The sequence below is a fragment of the Protobothrops mucrosquamatus genome, unplaced genomic scaffold, assembly GCF_001527695.2.
Source record: "Protobothrops mucrosquamatus isolate PMUCROS unplaced genomic scaffold, P.Mucros_1.0 scaffold_7, whole genome shotgun sequence".
Classification (NCBI taxonomy): Eukaryota; Metazoa; Chordata; class Lepidosauria; order Squamata; family Viperidae; genus Protobothrops; species Protobothrops mucrosquamatus.
Genome location: NW_015386083.1, coordinates 111,890 through 115,152, shown reverse-complemented (window position 1 = coordinate 115,152; position 3,263 = coordinate 111,890). Strand labels below are relative to the sequence as shown.

The window sequence follows — 3,263 nt, the reverse complement described above, 5'->3', positions numbered from 1 at the left end:
ATATTAGAAAGAAAAAGAAACTTAGCCGCCGAAGCCGTAGAGAGTGCGGCCCTGGCGCTTCAAGGCGTAGACCACGTCCATGGCGGTGACCGTCTTCCTCTTGGCGTGCTCGGTGTAGGTGACGGCATCGCGAATCACGTTCTCCAGGAAGACCTTCAGGACGCCGCGAGTCTCCTCGTAGATCAGGCCCGAAATACGCTTCACGCCTCCGCGACGAGCCAGACGGCGGATCGCAGGCTTGGTGATGCCCTGGATGTTATCGCGAAGGACTTTCCGGTGCCTCTTGGCGCCTCCTTTCCCAAGACCTTTGCCTCCTTTTCCGCGACCAGACATGACTGCAACGCGCTCCTTCCTTAACCAGAAAAATTACCGTACTGATTTCATTGCCTGCGCGCTGACGCCTTATATACACAGGAATCGGACCAGAAGGAAAACTAAGAGAACGTTACCCCCTTCCCGCCTTGAGGCTGGTTAGTTCGATTTCGTCCAATCAGAAGTAGCCGCTCGAGTTCCAAATACGCCAATCGGTACATTTTTCTGTTAGCGCGAAGTAAATCCATAAAGCGGTGGGTGTTTTTTTTCTTTTTTCTTTTTGGAAAATTGATTTATTTGAGGCTCGCAGTCAATTTCAGGAGCTTTTCGTATTATTTCCCGGAGATGAGCCGCTGAAAAAAGCCCATAAAATGCAACTCGGAATCGATTTTGAATTCTTGAATAACTGAAAACTAAATACGCACCTAGCTATTCCTAGATAGCTATGAGTGGGACTTGAATATATTTTTTATACTAAGATGATTCCCGGGATATGATTCCCCATGTATCAAACCAATCTATCCTGCAGATTTCCGCAGGGCAGGAAAGAAAACATTAGACGAAGAGCCAAAATTTGCATATTTGAGAACATTTCTAATTGTTTTTTTTTCTTCTGAAATAGCAACACAGCGAATAATTCTCATACCCTGCATGTAAATGATGCTTGTATTTGAGGGGTCAACTTGATGTGGTATGGATGATCCCACTCTAGAAAAAAACACAAGAAAGAGCTATTTTGGTCTAAATAGGTCTATCTCTATTTTCTGCCTGACTTGATTCCTTTTGCCTGCCAAAACACTGAGTTAAGAGTTGTTTACGTACTCTTCCTTCTACAGAGTAATCAGAAGGAAGGAAATGCATACATTTTACCAGATGTTTAAAAGTTATGGCAAGAAAGGAAATTTCTCTATTTTTTTAGATTAAAATAAGCTATCAGTTTTTGGGCCATTCTTTTAACTATATGAAAAACAGCTCCAGAAAACTTTCCTTAAAGTCCTTCTTAGCCAAATATGCAATTTCTATATAGTGTTTAAAAAAATCAATTAATATTAACCCACCCAGGCTATGCCATTTTTTTTTAAAAAGTTGAATTGTGTAGCATATTTATGGGACATAGCATGTTTATTACAGTAGACAAATTGCTGACTTTAAAACAGTTAATGTCCTTTAGCTAAAGCACAACTGAAGTTTTCATATAGTTATAGAATTATTCTTAGCTCAGCAATTACTATTCAATGCTTTAACTCAATTTCAGTATTTTTTTTTAAAAGGACCTGCTTCAGATAGGCTTAAAGCAAACCACACATACATACAGTAGTATAATGATAGGTAAATTAAAGACCTGTTACAGTTAATAGGATCATTGGCCTAGATTTGAAAAACTGGATCCTACAGATTCAGAAATAATATTCAGCCAGAGAGGAACCATTTTTAAAGTAAAACACATGGATGCTAAAAATACCAACAACTTTTACTACTATTTTATTGCACCTCTTAGAATGGAAACTCAATTTGAACTGTTAAAACAAGAAACAAATCTTGCTTTTTGGATGGCTTTTTTAATGCATTGATGTATAGACTATTTTTGATGTATAGACTATTTTCAGTGATTCCTTCGGATTTGATTGGAACTTTGTGCATTCTTGCTTACTTCAAATGTGTGCATGTGTGTGCAAAGGCTTATGCTTTCACTCTCCAAACTATGTATTGTGTACACTTTCTCTCAAACCCAGAGCAAAATGAATAGTCTGCGATGCAAATAGAAATGAATGAACAACAAAAAAGTGAGGAGACGTGACAAGGTTTAACTGGCTTATATAAGGAAGGATACCTATTAGCAATCCATTCTTGGATGCAAGACACACTTATCTTTTCGAAACTTTTAAGCTCTTTGAGAAAGTATGTTTGCAGGGTGCTGCAAAAACGAAATTCAGTGACACAGGAAGAAAAAACCCAGCTCTACAGTCTGAAATTAAGAGCCTCATAGTCTTCTTGGCAGGTTAGAAAAGCTCACTTTTTAAAGGGAATTCTTTCTGCATTCTTTAGATTCCAAAAGCAAACTCTGACCAAAAGAACATTTTTATAATTTGTTAAGGAGAAAATTAGAGACTTCCCACAAACCTGATCGTATAAAAAGCAGGGAATATTTAGCACTTTGGGGAACATAAAGCTACTTACTTCTGCTCATGAGAAAAACCTAAACTAGCCAAAGAATAGCATCACCACTTGTGGATTTATTTATAGAGTGAAACACCCACTAAACTAAGAACAGCATCTCTTGAGGTTTGCAAAGTGCTTAAAAAACAAAACCCTGACACAGGAACAAAAAAAGAAGTCTAAAGCAATATTAAACAACTCAACTAGGCTCCCCCCCCCCGTTTTTTCCAGAAGAGGAACCAAATCTTCAGGAAATATTATTTGGGGGAAGATTTTGCTACAAGTCTTAATTGATCACTTTACTGCTAATTAAGCCTTGCTTGCATGATACAAGCTTTTGGGAGACCCCCTTCCCCAAGACAAAGAGAAAATTAAAGTGGATGGACCTTACCAGCTAGGGGGGGGAAGGCAAGCTGGCCCCAGCATATCTTATTTAAAATGGAAATTAAAATAACTTACTTTAGGGATAAACTGCCTTGTTCTGTATATACTGCAAATTTTTTTAAACATAAAGTAAAAGCAAAGGAAACAGCTCTTTTTTTGGAGAAAGTGGGTGGCTCTTAAAAGAGCCTTTGGGTCTGGGCGAAGGAGGCTTCGCTTTGAGCTCGTTTACTTGGAGCTGGTGTACTTGGTGACGGCCTTGGTGCCCTCGGAGACGGCGTGCTTGGCCAGCTCTCCCGGCAGGAGGAGGCGGACGGCCGTCTGGATCTCGCGGGAGGTGATGGTGGAGCGCTTGTTGTAGTGGGCCAGGCGGGAGGCCTCGGCCGCGATGCGCTCGAAGATGTCGTTGACGA

At 40.2% G+C, this 3,263-nt stretch overlaps 2 protein-coding genes across 6 annotated transcripts in view; both read right to left on the bottom strand.

Moving 5' to 3' along the window:
- Window positions 1–3,263, bottom strand: part of LOC107287608 (heterogeneous nuclear ribonucleoproteins C1/C2) — a 64,734-nt gene that overhangs the window by 1,011 nt on the left and 60,460 nt on the right. The gene's annotated exons all lie outside the window — the stretch shown is intronic.
- LOC107288175 (histone H4) lies at window positions 22–348 on the bottom strand. The gene has a single exon (XM_015816796.1). It carries the CDS (start codon window positions 331–333, stop codon window positions 22–24), a length of 312 nt encoding a protein of 103 aa, XP_015672282.1. The 5' UTR covers window positions 334–348.